This window comes from Quercus lobata, chromosome 3 (assembly GCF_001633185.2).
Source record: "Quercus lobata isolate SW786 chromosome 3, ValleyOak3.0 Primary Assembly, whole genome shotgun sequence".
NCBI lineage: Eukaryota > Viridiplantae > Streptophyta > Magnoliopsida > Fagales > Fagaceae > Quercus > Quercus lobata.
This window is the reverse complement of record NC_044906.1, coordinates 27,512,560-27,536,226: the sequence shown is the minus strand read 5'-3', so window position 1 is coordinate 27,536,226 and position 23,667 is coordinate 27,512,560. Positions and strand designations below refer to the sequence as shown.

General features: G+C 33.3%; 1 protein-coding gene across 1 annotated transcript; it reads left to right on the top strand.

Annotated features, from left to right (window-relative positions):
- The first annotated feature begins 19,835 nt into the window (after window positions 1-19,835).
- Window positions 19,836-21,956, top strand: LOC115980667 (F-box protein At3g07870-like). Its single transcript, XM_031102896.1, has 2 exons — window positions 19,836-20,975; window positions 21,609-21,956. Exons 1-2 carry the CDS (start codon window positions 19,836-19,838, stop codon window positions 21,777-21,779), a joined length of 1,311 nt encoding a protein of 436 aa, XP_030958756.1. The 3' UTR covers window positions 21,780-21,956.
- The last annotated feature ends 1,711 nt before the right edge of the window (window positions 21,957-23,667 follow it).

Genomic DNA, 23,667 nt, shown 5'->3' with positions numbered 1-23,667 from the left:
ATTTTTCCTCAATTTCGGCAGTGCCATTGTTGAATTGTGGGAAAGAAAGGAAAAAAGGATTACGGCAATAGCGTTGCCGTAAATATGAGAAAAAAAAAAGAAAAAAAAAGTACAAAAGGATTAAAAATAAAAAGGAGAGAAAACGGCAATTGGATTGTCGAAAATGTGGGAAAAAATAATTTCCCAATTTCGGCAGTGCCATTGCTGATATTGTGGGAAAAAAAAAAGAAGAAAAATTGTGGTAATGGTATTGTCGAAATAGGGAGAAAAAATTTGTGACAAATTAATTGTGGCAATGGTATTGTCGAAATAGGAAAAAAAATTTTGTGACAATCTAATTGCCGAAAATGTGAGAAAAAAAGAATTGTGGCAATGGTATTGCCGAAATAGAGGAGAGAGATATAAAAAAAGTACGCATATTATTCTTTCAATATATTTTTGACTGAACCAGTTTGGTTTGTCACGTTCTTTTAGAAATAGATAAGGATAGATTCAAGTACACTTTTTCTAAAGTGCACGCTGTAAACAAAAACAAAAAAAAAGTACATAGATTCTTATAGAACGAAAAAATGACTGATGTGCACGCTGTAAACAAAAAAAACAAAGAAAGTACGGATTCTTACCATAGAAAAGAAAAAATGATTGATGTGCATACTATAAACCAAAAAAAGTAAAGAAAGTACCTAGATTCTTACAATATAGAAGAAAAAAATTATTGATGTGTACACAGTAAACCAAAAAAGCAAAGAAAGTACATATATTCTTACACTACGGAAAAAAAATGATTGATGTGCACGCTTTAAAAAAAAAAACAAAGAAAGTACATAGATTCTTACAGTGGACTTTCCTTCGTTGTAAACAAAAAAAAGTAAAGAAAGTAAACCAAAAAAGACAAAGATTCAATCAACCAATCACCTCAACTCCTCATCTCATTTGATTTTTATTCTCTGCAGAAAATATATTTTGCCACATGTAAATCTTTAACGTGATTCTTTTTTGTCTACTCCTCATCTCATCTCACCTCATCTCCATTCTTTTTTGTCTGCTCCTCGTCTCATCTGACTTATATTCTCTGCAGAAAATAAATTTTATCACATCTAAATCTTTCTTTTTTGTCTTTTTATTGTTCAATTGGTAATAAAAGAGAAGGGAAGTACATAGATCCGTATAGAAGGAAAAAATGACTGATGTGCACGCTGTAAACAAAAAAAACAAAGAAAGTATACAGATTTTTGATGTGCACAATATATATTGATGTGCACACTATAAGGTGTTATTGAAACCCTAAACTATAATGCACAATATATATATAGACACACACAGACACAAAATAAATAAACGTACACCCAAATCTAACTTGCAGTGCTAGAAAACATCATAGCATATGGAATTAGTACCATGTTCTTTCAAATAATACAAACTAACAATATGGTCCAACTCCTAAAAACATAATTAAAAAAAAAAAAAAACAACAGTCCAACCAATCCACTGAAGTAGATTGAATACTTATGTTGGGTCATTCAGTTTAGCCACTAGTGGAGCCAGCCACAGTTCGAGTGGGGCATGTTCTTCTATTATGGCCTTCTTGCCTATAAAGACTGCACAATGGCCTTGGTTGATGCTCTGCCCCTTCGTCCATTTCATTTCGAAGCCGAGTTGTTCTTGGTCGACCTTTTTCACGGCGCAGCTTGACATTAGGATACAAGACCGGGAAATTAGGCTCATTCCAATGTACACTGTCCGGAACTATGCGAAATCTAGGTGCATAACAAGCAACTTGTTCTTCCAAATGGTAGCAACGGTCGATATATCGCATTGCAGAGATGCCTTGATATTTACACACAACAATGACATGTGAGCACGGAATCTTATAAACCTGCCATTTTTGACAACTACAAGTGTTCTGCCTCAAATTTACCTCATGACGATGATTACCCCTATATGCAGAGTTAGGGTTTATTGGTGTTCTGACTTCAAACAGACCATCTTCATGACTGAACACCGTAACTGAATGCTTTGGTGCCTTTTTTTCCCATTTATTGAATTTATTCTTTGCATAGGCCATAATGCGTTCACCGACAGTAACCTCTGCACATGCCTTAGTATACCGATCGGCAAAGTAGGTGACACAACGATAGTATGTAAGTTCAACTAATGCAGTTATGGGCAGATTTCTAGCACTCTTTAGAATTCCATTGAAGCTTTCAGACAAGTTTGTGGTCATTGCCCCATAACGATGTCCACCATCGTATGCTAACGTCCACTTTTCCACCGGCATTTCCCTTAAATACTTCTCACCATCTGCACTTAATTGAGTAATTCTATCCTTGGTGATTTGATACTTTCGTAACTGATTCTCCATGCCTGCCCACATTACCATAGCCTTCAAGTTTTTATTCCCAATTTGTTGATTGAAATTGCTAGCCACATGGCGAAGGCAAAAACGATGATACCAACGTGTCGATTGACATATAGTCCGTATCGCTGCCATTATACCAGGATGACGATCAGATATGACACATAACCCTTCTCGATTAGTGACATTAATCTGAATACAACACAAAAACCAATACCAGCTATCATTAGTTTCCTTCTCCACAATGGCAAAGGCAAGTGGAAAAAGTCTGTTGTCACCATCCCAAGTTGATGCAATCAGTAACGTACCTTTATACTTACCATATAGGAAAGTTCCATCTATACTAATCACTAGCCTACAATGTTGAAAACCTTCAATTGATGGACCAAAAACCCAGAACACTCTCTCGAATATCGCACAGCCTGGCATAGTAGCAGGTATTGTTCTCCAAATAACCCTGTTGTCCGGGTTTGAATCAGTCAAAGCTTTCAACCATTTTGGCAATAATTGGTAAGATTTGTCCCAATCACCAAACACTCTACCAATTGCTTTCTCTTTTGCCTCCCACACCTTGAAATAAGAAGGTCTGTATTGGTACTTATTGTAAAGAGTCTGTTGAAGTGAAGCAATCTTTATGGTTGGATCATTTTTGACAACATCCCTCAACTCTTTCTCAATAACATGGGTGTCTAATTGCTCGTGATCTTGTGTGAGCGTAGACTCTGTACATGTGTGTGGACCATTGTACTTCCTAACCTCAAACAACCTATATGTAGCCCGGAAGCATGCTCGAAGACGCCAAGAACAATTTTTGCACCTTACAGACCAACATTCTGGATCTGACTCTCTTACACAAAATGTTTGGTTCCTCTTGATGTGATAGCATTTAACAGCAGCTTGTAGTTCATCCTTATCGGCAAAAAGCAAGCCCACATAAAACTCTTGGGTAGGGTCCCAAATACTCTGAGTGGGCTTTTCAAATGGTGGGGTTGGATCAATTATATTATCCCATGTGTTCTGTGAAAAGCTTAGTGATGAAGGTTGATGGACTCCCATAGTTGGACTGCTTTCATGATTACCTTCATTTGGAGGCTCCTGTTCATCTCCAATATCATCAAGGACCTCATCGTCATCAAGTTGGTCATCACTATCCATAGTCCGCATCCTTTCTGATAATGTATGGACCGCATTTTCAGTAGTAGCAGCTATGCGATGTGTATCATTAGGATCATTAGCAGCTCTCTGAGAGGCGGTTTGGTCATACTGAGCTTCAAACTCAAAACAAGTAGTCTCTTGTGTGACATGCTCAGTTGGATTATCATAGTCAGCATCACTGTTGAAAATTGGCCGAGAAGGAACATGTTGGTCCTCAGTTGCAACATGGGTATATGGAGAATGATAGTTAGCACCGCCAATGTTGATTGGAGAATGAGCCGCATCTTGAGAATAATGACCAATATGAGTGGCATATGGATCATGGAAGTGCCCGTCATGTGAATAGTTAAACGATGCACTCGGTCCTTCGTTGGCATATCGAATGGGGAAAACATCTTGGTGGCTTCTTATAGGCTCTACAACCACGTATAACTCTGCACCTACAAATCCATATTGGCGGTCTAACATATCGAATATTGCATTGACACCATTATCATCTGCTACCAAAACTTGCTGGTAAGTCACAGGATGTGGATGACATTGAAATGGAAATCTATACCAAATAGTCAATTTTGAATCTTCTCTGTTTATATGAAGCGTGGATGCTACTCTATCACATAGATCTTCAAATGTAACACCCCGGCTTAATGGAAGCATAGAAGGAGGTGGCCCTTCGTAATAAACCCCATTTTCTCCATGTTTAATTATTCCACCGGAATGGATGAAAAAAATGAACAATTTTTCTGCCATCTACAGTAAAGCATAATAATTATATTAATAAATTAACACAACACAACCGTTACAATGCAATACACGAAGGTAATCCATTAAAAATATTCACTGATAATAATAGTATTAAACATACGTGTATATTATAGGCTAACAAACTAAGTATTTCTTTAAGGAAATATACATCAATTTTGAAATTTAGGCAAGAATTCATGGATAAATAATTTAAAACATATCATACAAATCAGTTCATATTGCAAAACACATAATACAGAAACAAGATTTGCATGAACAAATAATTTAACAAAAAAAAGATTTTCATGCTTAGCTATGCCCCTAAAACATATCAACATGAATATTATAAAAAGAAAAGTAACTACTTAAGAAATATAACTCACCTTCTAAGAGATAACGAATGAATAGATATTTGCAAGTGTTGTTACTTATAGTTGTTTGTAGAATATATGACACGCATGATTTGAAAATGGTTGGTAAAATTATGAGGGGAACAAGAGTGGAGAAGAAGGTTGATGGAATTTATAGGGGAAAAAGAGTAGAAAATAAGAACGGTGGAAATTTCAGTGACATTAGTACTGTTTAAATAGGATGCAAGTTTCATATCAGTTAAATTCAGTGACATTATAGGGTACTTTTACCATAAAAGAACATGACAAACAAAACTCCTTCGGTCAAAAAAATACTGAAAGAATCTCTGCAATGTCACAAATACTGAAAGAATCTCTGCAATGCCACTGCAATGCCATTGTACTTGAATCTATCCTTATAGGGTACTTTTTTTTATATGTGTACTTTTTTTTTTATCTCTCTGCTCTATTTCGGCAACAAAAAAATACTGAAAGAATCTCTGCAATGCCACAAATACTGAAAAGAATCTTTGCAATGTCATTGTACTTGAATCTATCCTTATAGGGTACTTTTTTTCATATGCGTACTTTTTTTTTATATCTCTCTCCTCTATTTCGGCAATGCCATTGCCACAAACCAGATGAGATAAGGAGTTGAAGTGATTGGTTGATTGACTCTTTGTTTTATTTTTTTTACTTTCTTTGCTTTTTTTGTTCACAGCTTGCACGTAAGAATCTATGTACTTTCTTTACTTTTTTTTTTTTGTTACAGCGGCACATCAGATCAATTTTTCTTCTTCATATATGTAAATACTATGTACTTTGTTTGCCTCTTTTTGGGTACTCACAGTGTTACACATCATTTTTTTCTTCCATATTGTAAGAATCTATGTACTTTCTTTGCTTTTTTGGTTTACTGTGTGCATATCAATCATTTTTTTCTTCCATATTGTAAGAATTTATATACTTTCTTTGCTTTTTTTTTTGGTTTATAGTGTGCACATCAATCATTTTTTCTTTTCTATTGTAAGAATCTATATACTTTCTTTTTTTTTCTTTTTTTTTTTGTTTGTTTTACAGACGTGACATTCAGTCAGAATTATTTGTCTTTGATAAGAAATCATTGTACAGTTTTTTATGTTGTTTTTTGGTTCTACAGCAGGTCCCACAGACGACGATATAAATAGAGCTAAGTACCTCCAGTGTATGCTCAGGAACTGTCAACAAAAAGATATGGAAAGGCTGTGGTAGAGATAACTCAATCATATACGTCGTCCGTACCTATACTTTATCTCTCCTGCTTTGGAACACTTTTACGCGAGATGTTGGAAGAGTGGCTGATAGTGGATAGAAAAATGTACTAAAGATAATTTTGATACACTCAACAGATAAGTGCATCATTTTGCAATGTTCGCAAATATAGGTGTAGTAAATGCACAAAATTGGTATAGGAAATATAACACAAAGAGTAAATAAATTTGTATCACAGCTCTCTTGTTATTCACACAAGGTCTTTTCGGTTGTCTACATAAGGGTCAGACATGTTATATTGTGCTACTGATAACGTTATACATAGAGGCAATATATTTTATTTCCCTAACAATGTTAGTGTGCTGTGAAATAATGATAATACTTTAATATATTTTTAATAAACAGTCATTTTACATTGACTAGTGATTGCGACGATGAGGTACATTCAATTTTTGTTGCGTTCCACAACATGGAGGATGCCTATTTTCTCGTTGTGGGTACCTTCGTGCTTGCACAGGACTTCTCCCCATGCGCCTCGGCTGTGTTCTAATATCAACCTCCGTTTGATAATTACCATAGTCATCATCTTCATTATCTGAAGACACCTCCATCTCTTGGGTATCTTCTGCATCTTCCCCACTATCCTCATTTGAGGCATCTTCCTCAGAGTCTGTTACAGAGGCCTCTTCTTCGGAGTTTGGAGCACATACCCATGTATTTTGTGGTGTACAAAAATCACCAACATGAGGGGGTGGTTGGGAAGGTTGTGGTGTGCAGAAATCATAGTTGTACTGGCTATCTTGGCCATAATTGTATTGCCCAGCATAAGATGGAGGTGGCGATGGGTGATAGGAGGGAGGTGTTGAATTAGGTTGGGGATACTGGTCATAGCTAAACAAACCCTCAAATCCTTGTCCTATGGAAGTGGATGACCCAATTTGTTGATATAAATTCATGCAATACTCGTTGACATTAATTGGATTATACTCACTGAAGGTGGTTGGCTCATTACCAGCAAATGTTGATGGCCCAGCTTGGGTAGAGCTGTACATATTGTGTTGTGCGGAGGTGGATGGTCCGGCATCATCATTTCGGCATTGTCCACGTTGTGCAGAGGTAGATGAGTGGGTTTCAGTATAGGTTTGCGGCTGTCTTCCTTGGCGCCTTTGTCGTCGCTCGAAGTTTGTCACCCTTTCAGTAGGGACGGAGGAAATATTTGCTTCCATTGATAACTTCAGTCGAGTAAGGCCCTCTACTATTGGTGGAAGGACTTGCTGTGCTGTGAGATCATTCCTCTGTTGATTTGCAACAGCTAAATTTAACATTTTATTGACCTCAGTTTGCTGCCGCAGAAAAAGGAAAATAACATTTATTAGTGCAGTAATATTGAAAAAGTGAAAATAATAATTTGTTATCAATATTAGTGCAGTATTTGGATGTGTAAATAACTTGTTATCAATATTAGTGCAGTATTATCGAAAAAGCTAAAATAATAACCTGGTATATATGGGCAGCCGCCTCTGGTGTTGTGAATAGGTGACCATTTTGCTGGTACCATGTTGCGTAGTCCACACTTAAATCAAAATGGTCATCTCCAACTAGAAGTTCAGCTCGCATATTCCAACGCTCGTAGTATTGGTCATGCTGCCTTCTCCAATTGATAGTGGACTTTCCTGTCAACTTTACACAATGCACAGATTTATCCAAATTGTCTGTAGGCCACCTTGGATATCTTTGCAACAACCCAAACTGTTGCATGACTCTTTCTGGGTGGTAATACTCTACAATTTGGAAGCACAGCAATGGCGCTGTTGTAGTCCATATATTTCTTTCTGCAAGACACCATGGATGCATATAGTTATCGTATGGTGTCCAAACAACCTGCAATTCCAATTACAATAACTATGTTATAATCAATCAAGACAATAATATAACTAGTAAATTAACCATTGATGCATTGTGATATATTACCTGTTTATTATTATGTGTATCGTGATTAGAACGGTATGAACGCAAAACATGCGTTGGTGTATGAGTGAATGTTCTTTTGGTATCCCACCTATACACAATTAATGATTGTCATACAATATTTAGGGTTTGGACGTATCAAGGATTACAAAATTGTATAGAAATAAAAAGTAAATATTATACCTGCAACCGTATGGGTCGTCGCCATTTAAATTTGTTGGATTTATTGGAATTGGGGTCAGATATGGAAGATGCTCCCACGCCCATAATTGTAATATGAAAACAGGACCTGCAATCTCCGTGCTTTTTTTAATAGCAGCAGTACACAGCTCTTTATAAAGGTAAGCTAGTGTAGCACTACCCCAGCTATATTCCCCAGCTACACCAAAGTCGTCTAACCGCTTGAGAAAGCAGCAATGCAATCTACTTTGGCTCTTATTTCCAAATAGTAAAGCCAAAACCTGAAACATGTATGCCCTAGCATGCTGTTGGGTTGTTATAGCATTGGCACCCTCTGGTAGGTTTGAGAATGTATCCCTTACCCATGTTATTTTAAGGCCACCAAATTTCAATGCTGTTTCAAGTGGTGTCACCCCAAGTAAATTATGACATTCTGTACTCCAAGTCAAATTTATTGGCCCGCACACTGCATTGCCATCAATAGGCAATCCTGTAAGGATTGCTATATCCTGTAGAGTTATAGTCATTTCACAATTAGGTAGGTGAAATGTATGGGTACTACATTGCCATCGCTCTACCAAAGAAGTGATAAGACTCCAATCAATATCTATATGTGGTAGGCGGGTAACATGGTATAATCTACATTGATGCAAATATGGGGCAATACGCTCGCCTAACTGCGGGAGGGGTGCAAACGATTGAGGTCGCACTCGTAAGGTGGAAACCTGAATTTTTATTTAAAAAAAAATATACAATGTTATATTGCTAATGTATAAATTATTTTCATGTAAATTGAGTAATTGTATATATTATTAGGACATTAATAAATTTGGATCTTGCAACGTACATTGCCTTCCATTGCATCATTAGAGATGTGGTATTGTTGCTCCATTTCAAATATATCTACAACAAAATTGAAAGAAACTCAAATAAAGGATTTATGAAGCAAAATTTTTAATAATAATAATAATAATAATAATAATATTAATAGTTTTAGCAAAAATAATCATACACACAATAATTAGTATTAACTATAATTGAGATGCTTACCACAATTGTGATGCCAACTAAAAGAGTGAGAATTGTAGAGTGATACTTGCAAAAAAAAAAAAACAACACACAATCAGATAACCATAAAAAATAATTCATTAATCTAAAATTTGAATAACAAGAGCAACAACAACAACAACAACAATTATCATAATCATAGGTATACAAATAATATTAATTACAATTACAACAATACATAATATTTTACAATGTTAATGCTTCTAATATTTACAAAGCACATGTTTATACAATAATAATAAATTTGTTAATTTCTAGAGCTATAAGTTAATAAGCAAAGCAAAAAAACTTACATTAACAAAAAACTTACAATCCTTAGTTGTGGCACACTGAAACAAAGTAAAAGAATAACTTTGCAGCCTGAGGAATTGTGATGAGATGCAATTCTACTTCACACTTATCTTCTCTTTTATTACCAATTGAACAATAAAAAGACAAAAAAGAAAGATTTAGGCGTGGTAAAATTTATTTTCTGCAGAGAATATAAGTCAGATGAGACGAGGAGCAGACAAAAAAGAATGGAGATGAGGTGAGATGAGATGAGGAGTAGACAAAAAAGAATCACGTTAAAGATTTACGTGTGGCAAAATATATTTTCTGCAGAGAATAAAAATCAAATGAGATGAGGAGTTGAGGTGATTGGTTGATTGAATCTTTGTCTTTTTTGGTTTACTTTCTTTAATTTTTTTTGTTTACAACGAAGGAAAGTCCACTGTAAGAATCTATGTACTTTCTTTGTTTTTTTTTTTTAAAGCGTGCACATCAATCATTTTTTTTTTTCCGTAGTGTAAGAATATATGTACTTTCTTTGCTTTTTTGGTTTACTGTGTACACATCAATAATTTTTTTCTTCTATATTGTAAGAATCTAGGTACTTTCTTTACTTTTTTTGGTTTATAGTGTGCACATCAATCACTTTTTCTTTTCTATGGTAAGAATCCGTACTTTCTTTGTTTTTTTTGTTTACAGCGTGCACATCAGTCATTTTTTCGTTCTATAAGAATCTATGTACTTTTTTTTTTGTTTTTGTTTACAGCGTGCACTTTAGAAAAAGTGTACTTGAATCTATCCTTATCCTTATCTATTTCTAAAAGAACGTGACAAACCAAACTGGTTCAGTCAAAAATATATTGAAAGAATAATATGCGTACTTTTTTTATATCTCTCTCCTCTATTTCGGCAATACCATTGCCACAATTCTTTTTTTCTCACATTTTCGGCAATTAGATTGTCACAAATTTTTTTTTCCTATTTCGACAATACCATTGCCACAATTAATTTGTCACAAATTTTTTCCCCCTATTTCGACAATACCATTACCACAATTTTTCTTTTTCTTTTTTTTTCCCACAATTTCAGCAATGGCACTGCCGAAATTGGGAAATTATTTTTTCCCACATTTTCGGCAATCCAATTGCCGTTTTCTCTCCTTTTTTATTTTTAATCCTTTTGTACTTTTCTTTTTTTTTTTCTCATATTTACGGCAACGCTATTGCCGTAATCCTTTTTCCCTTTCTTTCCCACAATTTCAGCAATGGCACTGCCGAAATTGAGGAAAAATTAAATAATTTCCCCCTATTTCGGCAATAGCGTTGCGTAAATGTAAAAAAAAAAAAAAAAAAAAGAAAAAAAAAGGAGAAAACAGCACTGGGATTGCCGAAATTGTTTGGGAAAAAAAAATTTTTTTTCCCACATTTTCGGCAATCCCATTGCTGTTTTCTCTTTTTTATTTATTTATTTATTTATTTACATTTACGGCAACGCTATTGCCGAAATAGGGGAAAATTATTTAATTTTTTCTCAATTTCGGCAATCCCATTGCTGTTTTCTCTTTTTATTTATTTATTTACATTTACGGCAACGCTATTGCTGAAATAGGGGAAATTATTTTTTCAAATTTTTCCCCAATTTCTTATTTATTTATTTATTTACATTTACGGCAACGCTATTGCCGAAATAGATATTTCCTCCTATTACGGCAATGGGATTGCCGTAATCCTTTTCTCTTTTTCTTTTTTTTTTTTAATTTTTTAATTTTTTATTTTTTATTTACATTTACGGAAACAGGGGAAATTTTTTTTTCCTATTTCGGCAATCCCGTTGCCGTAATCCTTTTCTCCTTTTTTTCCTTTTTTTTTCACATTTTCGGCAATGCTATTGCCGTAATCCAAATAGGGAAAATTTTTTTCCCCAATTCTTTCTTTTTTTTTCCCACATTTTCGTCAATGGCATTACCGAAATTGTGGGGGAAAAAAAAAAATTTTCCCCAACAATTTCGGCAATGGCATTACCGAAATTGTGGGGAAAAAAAAAAAAAAAATTTCGGTTTTGCCGAAATTGTGGGAAAAAAAAAAAAAAAAATTTTCTCCACAATTTCGGCAATGGTTATTCTCTCTCCTCTCTCCTACTTCTTTGTTATTCTCTCTCCTCTCTCCTGCTTCCTGGATGAATTTCGGTAACATTATTCTCTCTCTTGCTTTTTTGGCTGAATTTCGGCAACGCCATTGCCGAAATTCAGTCTCTCTCCTCACTTCCCCAATTAACTTCGAACAGTAGCTATAATGCAAATTAACTTTAAATTTTGCAATTTTTACCCAAAAGACTCGCGTTGAAGCAGCAAGTCCAGAAGGTCTACCTTTCAAAATTTTATGGTCTTTTTTTTTTTTAAGGACCAATTGGAATTTTTTTTTAAATTTTTTTATGAACTTTTGTTTTGTTTTGTTTACTGGTGTTTGGCAGCCATGGCTCACCGGGGTGGCCCATGTGTTCAAACTAGGTGTTTTCTTTGTTTTTTTTTTTACACAAATATATACTTCTATCTTCACCGTAAATTTTTTTTTTTTTAAAAAAAAAAATTATCTGATGAGATAAAGTTATCTGGTTTAAAAAAAAAAAAAAAAAAGTTATCTGCTGCTTCAACGCAGTCTAACCAAAAAATTAGATTTTTTGTTTAGGTTGTGTTGAACAAAATATTATCTCTTAGAAAGCAATAAATAAGGAGAGAGAGAGAGAGAGAGAGAGAGAATGTTAGTATTAATTAGTTAATAAGGTGGAAACAATCATATTTAATGATTTTTTTTTTAACCGTAAGATATTTTAGAAATATACTATCTAAAAAAGGTATAACTTTTGTAGAGTTATATCAGGTATAACTTGAACTCATCTCATTCTTTATACTTGCAAAATTTCAAGATGATCAAAAATTAATATACATGACATCAATCAATTGTTAAAATTCAAATTTTTGTAGTTTAAAATAATGTATAAAATATGAGTTTATAGATCAAATGGTAAATAACATCTGATTGATATGAAAATTGGCATGCATGTAAAGAACATATAAAACATGTAATTTAACGGTTGGATTTTCAAAATATTAATTCAATAACAAGTTATTGGGTGCTATAACATTGCTTAGAGTTACACTAGGTGTAACTTGAACCGAACTCATATATATATAATTGTTAACAAATTAAAAAATAAAATTTGTGAAAAAAATTCAATTAACTATATATCTAGTTGCTAGTTAATAAATATAACATGTTATGAAAGATTAAGCGAATTAACTATATTATTAATATAAAAGAGATGTTAGATAATTTGAATAAAAAAAATTAATTAGTTGTTTTCATCTAAACAAGCATGTTGAATAAATTTTATATAAAATTTTCTTATTTAATGGACATTTAAATATGTAAAAACTTTAATTTAGTTATTACCTTATGCCTTAAAATTCATTAAGCTAGCCCTAAATGAAAAAGATCCCATCACATTGAAATGGAGGGAATTTGGATCCTTCATTTTCTTATTTTTTTAATTATTTCTCTCTCTTTTCATATCATAATTGCAATCCACTTTATTCTTTTATCCTTGGGATACGCAAATAATGAATAAAATATGCATATACACAGCTACTATATGGGCTCAAAATTCGAAAGGCTCAAAAAGGTATTAAGCTTGGATCAAAGTCCACAACAATTTATTTATAGAGGTGAGTTTCTTGACCAATAGTTGAATATTGAACAATAATTCCTATCTAAGGATCTATATTAAACAAGTGATTGGGTGAGAATTGATAATGACATAAGTTCTTTATTTCTTCTTCCTTGAAATAACCGAGGAGCCTTTACACTTGGCAAAATGCAAGATTAAGCTCTATTCTCTCTTTTTCTTAGGATCCGATCCCTATTCATTGGGGATCTCTTCCCTTTTACAGAATCACTTTGATCTTAGCCCTCCACTTGGATGGTTGATGGTCTTTCACGAAGATACTTGTTTCATCCTTCTTTTCCCTCCTTTTGAAGCCTTGTTGAGCAAGTAACAAGCTATGAAGGCATTATTCAGGTGTCATTTAGTCATTAATGTGACATGCTTGATTGGTACCGTGCATTTAATGCATAGGTGATGGTATATTTGGAAGTTTCCTTTGCCACCTAATTAGGACAGTTACTATTACCTTCCTTGGGCTGAGACATGCAACTTGACTTCAAACATTTCGCACCCTCCTCAGCTCATTCATCTCCACAATCTTTCCTCAGACCTATTTCCTCCTTAGGCATCTTTCTCCTCGGCAGGGCCTACACGACCATTTAAAACATTTAGTTGGCCTTATTTTATATTTAGGCTAAAGCCCAATTCTATTGCGAGCCCTTTTGGTCCTCGCAGCTACAATTTACGTACAAAGCTACAATAGCTAATAGTGAAAATGAACCATAGATACATAAATTTACATGCAATGATGGGTGATTTTTAAAGTTGATTGGCCAAGATTTTGCATTTAGGTTATTTTACATGAACTGGTGCAAGTGCTATTACTAAACCTAAGGCATTTTCCACCTACTAGGCTCTCGTAATTAGTAATCATGACTCATGGGTGGCCTATCCATTGATAATTATCATCCTCTCTCTGTCTCACAATCCTTTTCCATTTTCGCCTCTCCTTTAGTGTTACTATATAAGCCCAAATCCTCCTGCATTTACTCTGGTTTCCACTTTAGGAGTGCCTCCTATTAATTAAATAGTTGTCTCATTTATTGTGCCAACTATTCACCAACTTCTCATCAATCCCTTTTCCTTTTGAAAGAGTAATACTATGGAGTACAGACATAAACTATTTTACAAACTGATGATGTAACATACTTTACATTAATTTTTTAATGACTAAAATTTCACATAAGATATTAACAAACTCAAATTATAAAAAATAAAAAATAAAAATAAAGAACCTCAAGCTTCTCTGCCTCCCTCCCTATTGCCTCTCCCTCCCTCCAATCCCAAATCTACAAAAATGTGATTATACAATCCCCAAACCCACCGCTTCCTCTTGCCCATGCCTTCACTCCACCATACACCGAGACACACTATCCCCACACAAGTCACCGGATTCGTTGCTGGAGCCACTGTGAGCATGGTGTTGACAACAACAAGGATTATACTCTGTTTTAGTATTGAAATTTGTTTTTTTATTTACTTAGTTCATTTGAAAATTTGGTGTAAAGTATTGCAATATCTATGGCCTTGAGGCAATTAATGGATTGTATAAAAATGTGGATGGAATGGGTCGTAATACCTAATAGCCAAAAAGAATTTTTCCATATTTTGAGCTTGTGAATAATCATCTAGAGATTTTCTGTGTTTACAAATGTAAATTAAATGTTTGCTCAATTTTGTTTAATTCATATTTTGAGTCTTGCAAGTGGGTTTGATATACCCAAGTGTATGGATTTGAAATAGAGGGCTGCTATTTAGTAATTCATACCAGTTGGGAGTATTTGCAATATAAATCTAATTTTGAGTAACATACTGCTGGACCTTTGTTCAATCCTAATAAGAATAATTTTGTAATATAAGAACTTACCCATGGCAAGGCATAGAGTGATACCCCAAATCAACCCGTCAGCCTTGCATCTATCAACACATGACAAATAGTAAGTCTACAAAGCTGACGGGATTAACTTAGGACGGGGATTGAAAGCTGATGCCACCCTGATGAAGGGAGGAACTAAGCTGACAGTTCTGACGTAACCCTAACTTGGTCTCCATGCATACGTATAAGGAAATTTCTTGTGCCCCATGCCCAATGTTGATCAAAAAGACTCCTACAAGGAAAGGATTCCGAAAAATACGCTCATGAGGATTCCTATAAGGAAAAGACTTCTAAACCAAGGAAAGAGATGTCAACCTTTTTCTACTAGAAAAGTCTCAATACACTCACTGATCAAGTTACGCATAATTTATCCTACTCTGACACTCTAGAGTTGTGAGAAGTTCTAACTTGACCTTTGGAGGATACTTGGCCGGCATCACACCGGTACTCTTTGTAAGGTTTTCTCTTTTTGTTGTGCAGATGCTATTTCGAGCAAGTGAGGACCTTGTGATTTACTGTTGATTTTTTGGCATCATCAAATCCTATATATTCTAAAGTAAATTTTTGTACCTGCTGTTTGCATGAATAGCTTTTATACCCTCAGACTTTGGATTTTGTCATTTGTCTTGTTACTGACTTGATTGTGCAGCAAGATGTGGATGCTAGTGTATTGAAGAAAGTGATAGAACATAGTAGAAGATGGTTGTCCAGTTTATAGATATCTTGAATGAAGAATTTATTCAATGGAGAGAACATACTTTGAATGGGATTGTTTTTCTTTGGGCAATATACAAGATGACAAGTTCTGTTGTTAATTGCAGGTGTTCAATCGTAGAGGAAGAAGTTTAGTGATTCTGCACTTGTGTTCTACAATAGGTAGGGAAGGAGGATGATGCTCCATTGGAGCTGCATCAACCAAAGAGGAAGCTACTTTTGACCCTCTCAAAGTCTTTTTTTTTGGTAGCGTAAATGAAGTGAACACATTGTATGCTTGTGCTTATGGATAGCTGTTAGTCTTTTGTTTTGTAGTCATCAGTCTTTTTTTTTTCCAATTGCAATTGTTTTTTTTTTTTTTTCAGTGTTTTTCCTGGTCTTACTGATTTGGTATACTTATTTTCAGCTTTATGGTTTTAGCTATTTTTTGAATATGATAATGAGTTATCCTCTATTCAACTAAAGGCTTTGTTGTATTATAGGGATGGCCCTTGATATGTATTGTTGTATCTGTATCTAGTTCGTGTTGAAGTAGGTTATGTAATGAACTCGAACACAATGAGTATCAAACATGCCCATCTCTTAATAACATAAATAAAGAGCAATGCTATCCATCCCTTTATTCGTAATTTGACAAAAGATCTTTAAATTGATGCCCATGATGTTGAGCCTACATAAAGAACAAAAGAAAATGTATTAAATTATTTACAAATTCACGTGCCAATAATTGACATAGCTAAATATACATTGTACTAACAATAATTGTAGCAGATCCAATTATTAAAGTTGTTTATATGATGTTGTTGTGTTCCATAAACACTAAACTAGTCAGTATTTGGCCCTAGTCATCCACTTCCCCAAAATTGATTTGGATGACCCTACAAATACAAATTTCATTAAGCAAAACAAAAAAGGTTAAATTAAAAACTCTTAACAAGTATAGCATTGAATAAAAGTTAAGGAATTATTGATAGTTGGTGTATATTGCTTCCTGGAGTGCCTAAATATCTTGGGTTATCACTATTTACCGGTCTTTGATTAGCCTGCAATCAAATTATATATATTGGCAAAAAACACAAATAAATAGTATAAAATGCTCATTTTCTAAAATCCTTTCAATCTCTAACTTTTGCTCATTTTCTTCCTTAACAATGACAATTTCTTCATCTGAAGACATGTTGTCTTCATTCTTTGACAATCACATAATTGTTTCCAATAAAAATACTATTCAATTATATAATAATAATAAAAAAATATAAACTTTAAACTATGTATTGAATTTAGAAACATTAAAAATAAAATGACTAAACTATAAAATTAAAATTAAGTAATTTCTTTACCCAAAAAAAAAAAAAAAAAATACAATTAGTCGAGGAATTACTAGAAGTAGAAGAATTAGAAGTATTAGATAGCATTGTGGGAGCATTAGTTTCAGCCATGGCTCTGGCAGCTTTTGCATAGAATCCAGCAACTTGTGTGGCGATGGCATGAGTCGAAGTGTGGTGGGGTGGAGGCATGGACAAGAGGAAGCGGATTGTGGATTTGGGATTTGAGACTGAAGAGGCAATAAGGGAGGGAGGCAAAGAAGCTTGAGGGTTTTAGATTTTTTTTTTTTTTTAATTTGAGTTTGTTAATATCTTATGTGGCATTTTAGTTTTTAAAAAGTTGACATAGAGCATGCCATAGTTTGTAAAATGTTTGTAGAATAGTTTGTGTGTATAGTATTACTCATTTTGAATTATTCCATAAGTGCATTCCAAATTTTTTGCTCATTCCTTCGATCCCACTAAGTTAACTCCCAAACTATTGACCCAAAACTTTGACTTTATAAGGATAGAAAATAATAAAAGCATAAACAAGTTAAAAAATTTTGTGTTTAGTAATTTTTCAAATTAAAAAAAAAAATTGTATAAAATAAAATCATTTTCAACATAAATTAATAAATTGTATATTCACATGTAAAATGCATAATTCTTGAACCTCTAATAAAATTATCAAATAATATGAAAATTTGAAAAACTATGATCTTAAAATAAATAAATAAATTTCATTCAAGAGTGACACTTTAGGCTTTCGAATCCTAGGTCCATTTCTCTTGCCTTCATTTCTTTGAATTATTTTATATTTAAAGTAGCATAACACATTGAACCGATTCTATTTATTAAATAACTAGATTATCATCCGATTCAAGGTTACCAAGTCGAACCGGTCAATTTGGTCCAAGTTTGAAAACCTAGCTCATTACTACCTTTTTTTCATCTAAATTGAATTTTCACAACTATGAAATTGGTAGAGAGAACCATCTCACAAAAATGTTTCAAACCTGAAAATTGCAACCCCATTATCATGGAAATTATTTTGACTTAGATTCGTTCAAAAAAAAACTTGATCCAACATTATCTCAGACTCCTATTGTACTAAAATGTACATTGTTACAACACCTAAAATTGTTTTTGCCCAAAATACCATAACAAAACCAAATGGATACCAATAAATTTCATAAGTTGTGTGGTTGCTTTATCCTTCTCAAAATTTAATAGATTTTGGTTTCCTCCAATTTTTTTATTTTTATTTTTTGGGATTGTAGCTATGTTGTCAACCAATTCATCCATTACTCTCGCAATCAACTTTAATTGAATAAGTTCCTCAAAAAAAAAAAAAAAAAAAAAAAAAAAAAACTTTAATTGAATAACATTTTGAGAGGATTAGGCAGAGTGCTTTTATAGCTTATGATAATAAAATTTTCATGATTAGAATGGTGTTTTTCATCATCATTGTGTGTTCCCCCATATAATGCGAGAATCATCACCCAACTACTCAAATGATTCTCAAAGGAAAAAAAAAATGATGTGGTTGTATAAGCTAATTTGTAAACCACATAAAAGTCCAGTCTAAAAAGATGAATTCTATATAAATAGATTACTCTTTTTACTTTTTCAAATACCAAAAAGGATTACTAATAAACTCCAAAACTTCACATTCATAACTCAAACACTTGTATTATAACACATATTTTCGATTTCTGAAAATTGTTCACAAAATAAAAGTATCTTTGTAGACTCTAAAAAATTTAACAACCTTAGACCGTAGGAACATGAAATTAAAACCTTCAATCTAGGACATAATCTCCATGCCTGTTATAAATGGGACTCTTTGCTGCTCCACCCGCTCTCTACTCCATGTTCTCGTGCCATCTTCAATAACCAAGCAAATCCAAAAATTAAAAGTTAAATCACAATGCCAAAACATAAAACACAAATAAACCCAGTAAATAAAAGATGAAATTATACACTCAATTTTTATACTCTTAATTCATAATTATTTAAATTGTCAATTTATAATAATAATGGACAATTTAACATGTATGTTTAATTAAATAAAATTATTTAAATTTTCAATTTATAATAATATTTTTATTTTTTTCTATTGGTTAAAGGGTAAGGAGAATTGGTAAAATTGTTAGTTTATACAAAATGTAACTTTATCAAAATATGGAAATGTGAATACCTATTTTTGAAGAGGGAATTTACATTCCCACAAAAATGGTATTGAGTGAGAAATTAAGAATTCAAATACCTCTAACATATATGATTCATTGGAGTGATTTGTATTCAAAAGTGAGAACTTTTCAACACTCTTAAGAATTCTAAAATATTATCCCATACCAAACGCCAAATTATCCGGAATTCTTAAAGAAACTCGTACATAAAGAGAAGATAAATGATAATGGATTGATTCAATGTAAGTTCTTTCTTTTTTTTCTTTTTTTCCATTTTTTTTTTTTTTAAGTTTTTTTTTTTTTTCTTAATTGAGAATAATAATCTGATAAATTTTAGTGGTAACTTACACAATCGAAAAGTTAGGAAGGCTTAAACCAACTTGGGCTACTGGGACTCTACTACAATTTGTTTTTTTGATTTAAAAATGATGAGATACAACTATACCAAAGCTAATGCTAACACAATGACAACTATTAACGATCACATAATAACCACCCAATATGAAATAGCAACTAACATTCGATATTTAAGGGATTGTGTGCAACATTGCAGTCCATCAAGTCCTCCGGGCTTTTTCTTTAAAAAAAAATGCTCTGGGATTTTTTTTTTTTTTCTGTCAACATTAACCTTTTATTCAAATGGAAACTGAAGGTAGAAGACAGAACCACAAAATGATGTCAAACATGGACATCCCAATCCTTGTTATCATGGAAATTTTGCTGAGATTACCAGCTAAGAGTCTAGTTCGAGTTAGGTACGTTTGTAAGACCTGGTACAACATTATCTCAGACCCCTATTTCACTAGAATGCACCTTGCTAGAGCACCTACAGCCAGCCTTGTTATCCAGACTCTTCTTTCATGTAATCCTGGTTGCTACAGTAAATTCTATATGCTTGAGCATGCAGAATGGGACACTCGTGGTCACTCATCGTTTGCCCCATTGAAGAAATTGCCTCAAAAGTTTTATCTCCTGGGACAGAACATGATACTACTCACTTCCTGCAATGGATTGCTGTGCTTGAGTGCAGTTCGTCACAAAAAAGAGGTCACATGTGTCTGTAACATAGCTACAGGGGAGTACATGACTCTTCCAGGAGCCAAAACTAAGGATGATCGATTCTGGCAAACAATACGCGGATTTGGTTACAGTCCTAAAACAAATCGATACAAGTTGATTGCAGAGCTTGCACTTGATAAGGGATTTCGTCGTCCCGATTTTAATCCTGCCCCTCGGGTTGAGGTATACACACTTGGTGCAGATAGTTGGAGAATCATTGGAGATGTCCCATATTCATTTGTTGGACCATATTTTGGTACTTTCTTGAATGGTGCTCTTCACTGTTTGATTCAACCAATTGATACTACTGATTCCACTTCCACATTCATTTGTAGTTTTGACATTGAGAAGGAAGAGTTTCAACCATTTCCAGGACCCCCAATTCAAGACTTGGGTCCAAATTGGGAGATTGAACACATCCATTTGGGTGCTTCAGGAGGTTTTCTCTACTTATGTGAGAACTATCCAACTTCTTCTTCTGTTGATATTTGGGTCATGAAGGAATATGGTAACGAGCAGTCTTGGATGAAAGAGTTTGTCATCTCTAATACTTCCTGGAAAAGAGGACCTGTATATTTTCTCAACTATGGTATGGGGGATGAAATATATGCGTTACGCAATTTTAATCAGCTATGTGCGTACAATGCAAGAAGCAAATGTTTCAGGGAAGTTCAGGTTTGTGGCATTTATCCAGAATTCCATGCAATTCCTTACACTCCTAGCCTTGTTTCACTCAAGGATGCTGTGGCTGGAGAAAAATCAAAGGTACTTTGTGCTTTACTAAACGTTATTTATTTATTATAATGGCATTATAATTGCATGAGTTTCATTTTTTGCATCCCTTTGATCTTGTATTATGTGTTTTGAAAACATGCAGAGATTATAACAAACATCAATATCCTGATAATGCTTTTGCTTCATCAACTGGCACACTTCTTTTGAGAATCTAGTTTTGTAGAATGATAAATCATGTTTCAGTACAGATCATTACTTGGAGTTTTGAATTAGAAATTGCACTAGGATAAACAAAAAGAAAATTAGATGCAGTAATAGTTCTAAATTTGTTTCCACTTTCCACACAATCTTGGTACTGAAATTGACTGTGCCATGTGAAATTTATGAGCTTCCTTCTAGGTTTCATATGACAGATTGTAGCAAATGAAAATTTGAATTTTATATTGGACACTTCTATTAAACCATGTTTTTGCTAACATGTAAAATTCACTGTTTTTCTAACTTAATAATCCATTTTTTTAAATTAAAAAAAAAATTAATAATCCATTCTGAATCTTGTGTGTTGGAAGTTGGAACATGCTAAGAAAAGATATCTAATCACGTTAAATGTACTCCAAAGCTGTTCTCATATAAATTGACATATTTGTTGTTCTTTCAAACCAGGGGCATATCAAGAGCATCCAATCTCTTCCAAAGAAAAAATGGGTGAAGAAATTGTATAACTTCTTATTATCAGCACCCTTCAAAGCTGAGGCACTATGTGGAATGATCCTTCCTCCACCCAAAGTTATGGGAATAAGATTGCCTGATCCTTTACTCAGGCAATTTGAGTGACTTGTTAAATTGAAAGAAGGTTCCTGACATTTTGGGTAGCATGTGTGGCTTGTTGACATTGTTGCAACTATTGAAAGTGTTTCTGCATGATTTTCTATAGGGAGAATTTGAGAACTACCATTCGTTTCTGAAATAAGTGTTGAGTGTTATGTTTTGAATTACTGATTTTGTGTTGAATCACTCAACTAATGATGAAACACTATTGATGTTCATATTTTTATTTGGAAGTAAGCAAAATGCAAATTACAATATTGATGTTGAATCATTCAACTAAGGATGAAACACTATTGATGTTGATATTTTTATTTGGCAGTAAGCAAAATGAAAATAATAATACTAGTACTTAAGAATGCCACCATTAGTAGAGATTGTTTTAATTTCTAAGCCAAAAATTTAAGTAGCTTTATGTATTCGAGTTATTGTGTATGTCAAATTTAGGTTGAGAGAACTATTTACTAATAAATAATGCTAGTTGCACTTAGCTAGTAGGCAGTATGATTGAATGTGTGTGAGAGATGCAGTTATATGCCTCAACTCACAAGACACCATATTCCCACTCACTGAAATGTTTTCATGTTAAAGATTAATCTTAAAAGAAATGCTAATCCACAACATTTTCAAAACAAATTTTAGGTGGTAAATTGTTAGAGTAAGAAAGTGATATCAATGGTGAATCTAAATGAGAACTAGTAACAAATTGCCACCTAAGATTTATTCTGAAAATGTTATGAATGTAACATTTCTTTAAACCAAATGCTGATTGGATTCATACTTTTGGAGGCAAAGTTTAAAATGAAAAGAAAAAAAAAATGCATAAAAATTTGTGATTAGTGGAATATAAAATGGAACATAAAAAGTGCTACTAAGAATTTGTATTCCTTTTGGAGAGCATTTGCTTATTTTGGTTGCTATCGATCAAACTTTAAAACTAAATTTGACCATTCCTTATTTCCTTTAATACTCTTATAGTCGTATTACTTGTTTTCCTCCACAAAACCCTCAATCTTTGTTGCTCTCTATTATTAGGCCAAGGCTGGATTTAAGTAAAGTCCTTTTTTCAACGACAAAAGACCATTTTTTCTTTTTGGTAAAACCTGGTTCTCCTAATAAAAATAATTAGGTAATAGTAATACAACTATGCTACATTTGACCCTCTACCATGGGAAATCCTCACCTCTTGAACTTGGACTAACACTCCGTTTGTCTTGATGGCAAACAATAATTTTCTGTGCTTTTCATGTTTGGTAGTATAAAAAAAAAGGTCAAAAGAAAATTTATTTTTAGTCAATAGAAAATTCTATTAAAAATAGGGCTTATTTTTTAGTTGTTTTCCGCTAAAATTTTTTGAAAAACAATCTCGCTAAAAGCAAGGAACACTAAAAGCCTACATTGCTCAAATGCTAAATTTAAGGACTCAAATACTGACTCAAGCTAAAATAAAGGACTCAGATACTTCCAAGTTTCAACTCTCAAGGACGTAACAAATCAAACTAAATTAACATTAAAAGTAACAATTGCAGATAAACTCAAGTACAAATAGCAGTAGCACCTATTATTTCTCACACCATTAATTGTTGGATCCTATTATTTCTCACCATCCCAATCTTACTGCTACCCGTGTGGGATCAATCACACTTGCATTGCATGTCCCACCTATTTTTCATGCACATATCAAAAAACTTGTCCCCAGAATACAAAATTTTTACATTTGAACCGAACCTTAATGATCTCATATTAATAATCCAAACCATAGAAAGTTAAATGTAAAAACTGAAAGCTTAGGAACTAAATTACAATAGGAGTAAACCTAGGGATTAATTGTACTATTTTTCTTTCCATATTTCAAATATAACAATTTTGGCCTCCCTATTTATTTTTTCTCAAAAAA

What these genes read in the sequence shown, in the direction of transcription:
- LOC115980667 (XM_031102896.1), top strand. Translation starts at nt 19,836, where the DNA reads ATGGACATCCCAATCCTTGTTATCATGGAAATTTTGCTGAGATTACCA. An exon ending in TGGCTGGAGAAAAATCAAAG is followed by an intron (nt 20,976 to 21,608) that starts GTACTTTGTGCT and finishes CTTTCAAACCAG; the next exon opens with GGGCATATCAAGAGCATCCA.